We start from the raw sequence: 2,183 nt of genomic DNA on the forward strand, positions 1-2,183 counted from the left end.
TCATCAGGACAACAGAGCCTCTTTGGGTTTTGCAAAAGTGCTGGACAGCGAGCCAGCTGAGCGAAGAGTGACCTTCTTGCGAGGAGGCCGCTGTTGATTCCCACAAGACACCAGCAACTGAGAACTGGTTGAGTGAAGAGCGAGACCCTGGCAACGCTGACCAGGTGAGCTGCAACGTCGCCTGCAAAATACTAGCCCGCGGGAGCTGGTTGAGCCGCGCGTTGTTGGACGACGAATCCCACATCCCCAACCGAGCCACAAGAGCGAAGATCTCGAGCGCAAGGGAGCCGAGTAGCTAAGCACGACCGGGGCACCACGACCACGATCACGAACCCTCACAACCACTGAGGTGCGCGCGAGCCCGTCCCTCCAACCAGACGAAGGTTGAGACACGGTAGTGCCGATCGAAAACAACTGCCACGACGGCAACATGGAACAACAAACGGCTGCACCGCAGGGCGACGCCCAGCAATTGGCAGCGATGATGGCCCAGATGATGGCCCAGATGCGAGACCAGAACCAGCAGATGATAGCCCAGTTGAAGGACCAGATGGACAGCCTTCGAGCCGAGCAGGCCAACGAGAGGGAAGCCACCCAACTGCAGATCAGAGTCTTACAGGACCACATCACAACCTCGCAGGGGAGCTCTCTGGGCACCACACCTCCGACCTCGACGCCAGCCCCAGAGGCTACCTCGACGTCACCACCAACCCCAACACCACCTACTCCGCCTGTTCAAACCAAGAAGAAGATGACTTTGCCGGACCCCCCCCGTTTCGACGGAAACCGGAAGAATTATAGGAGCTGGAAGCTGGAGATGGAGGGCAAACTGCGGACAGATGGCTGTCTCCTAGGGCCTCCCGCCGACCAATTCACCTACATCTATTCTCGCTTAGGGGTCTTACCCCAGGCAATGGCAGCGGCGTTCTACGAAAGCGGAGGCCCAGGGGGAGCTCACAACCCGGTAGATTTCCTCCGTTACTTGACCTCTACCTATGAGGACCCCAACTTAGCCCAACACGCCCTCAACAACCTCGACGAGATGGCCCAAGGAGACAAGGAATCATTCGCCGCGTTCTACCCAAGGTTCGAGAAAGAACTAGCCGACGCAGGAGGTGCTGCATGGTCCGACGCCGTTCGGATCAACTACCTCCGGAGGACCCTCAACAAGGAGATGAAGACCTACCTCATCTCGATGCTTCATCTACCGAAGGACTATTTGGGGTTTGTACGAGAGCTTCACGAGTTGGGTGCCAACATTGATGCCCAGAGGTTTTCCCAGCGGAGAGCAGAGAAGAAGCTGCGCAATCTCCCTAGCACTGGGAGTACCCCCACTACCCAGAGAGCTCAGAACACCGAACAAACCAATGTCCCCCGTCCTGACGTTATGGACTGGGAGCCTACCAAGATCAACAGAGCTATCCAGAAGCAGAATAAGGAACTGGCAGGCAAGAGAGCCAAGTGGGCAAGCGAGCAGGAGGTTCAACGCCGGCGCAGAGAAGGATTGTGCACCCGATGTGGCAGGAAAGGATGTTGGAGCGACAAGTGCCCCTTACTCCCACCAAAGCGCCCCAATTCCCAAGCACATGTCAAGAGGTCAACCCCAAAGCTCCCTGCGATTGAAGATCTGGTGGATTCAGAGTCGGACGCATCTGACCAGACGGATGGTGAGGAAGAGGAGTTAAAAGAGTAGCTCCTGGCAGAAGTCGTTGCCAGGAGCATTTGGAGGCTAAGCGAGCTTGGAAGGAGGCTGAGAAGGAGATGGATGAGGAACCAGTGTATGTCAATTTCGGCATCAATGGAGTTTTTTACACCAAGGCTATGATCGACACTGGTTGCCTATGTTATGGCACAATCAGCAAAGCCCTCGTTCGACGCTTACGCCTCCCACGCATCCCCATTACCCCCCGAGACCTTGAACAGGTCAAGACAGTCATCAAAAAAGCAATCACAAATGTGACATACCTAGCCATGGACATCGATGGGCATAAGCAGAAGAGGGTGTTCTTCTATGTTGTTCCTGACCAAGCGGAGGACGTTATTCTTGGCAAGCCTTGGATGCGGGCTCAGCAAGTGGAAATTGCGCCTGCAAGGAACGAGATACGCATTGGCTCCTCTGGGCTTGTCGTCAAGGAGAGGAGCTGGGACGAAGGGGTCAACTTCCCAGTGCAACAACACATGGC

The 2,183-nt window shown here is 55.8% G+C and overlaps 1 protein-coding gene across 1 annotated transcript; it reads left to right on the plus strand.

The window, feature by feature from the left end:
* Positions 1–745: 745 nt before the first annotated feature.
* N657DRAFT_540960 (uncharacterized protein) lies at positions 746–1,579 on the plus strand (the record flags this gene model as incomplete). Its single annotated transcript, XM_062787820.1, has 1 exon — positions 746–1,579. A coding segment is annotated over one exon (834 nt), but the record flags the coding sequence as incomplete, so codon positions are not given.
* Between the last annotated feature and the right edge of the window lie 604 nt (positions 1,580–2,183).

This window comes from Parathielavia appendiculata (assembly GCF_033297405.1).
Source record: "Parathielavia appendiculata strain CBS 731.68 unplaced genomic scaffold N657scaffold_88, whole genome shotgun sequence".
Taxonomy (NCBI): Eukaryota; Fungi; Ascomycota; class Sordariomycetes; order Sordariales; family Chaetomiaceae; genus Parathielavia; species Parathielavia appendiculata.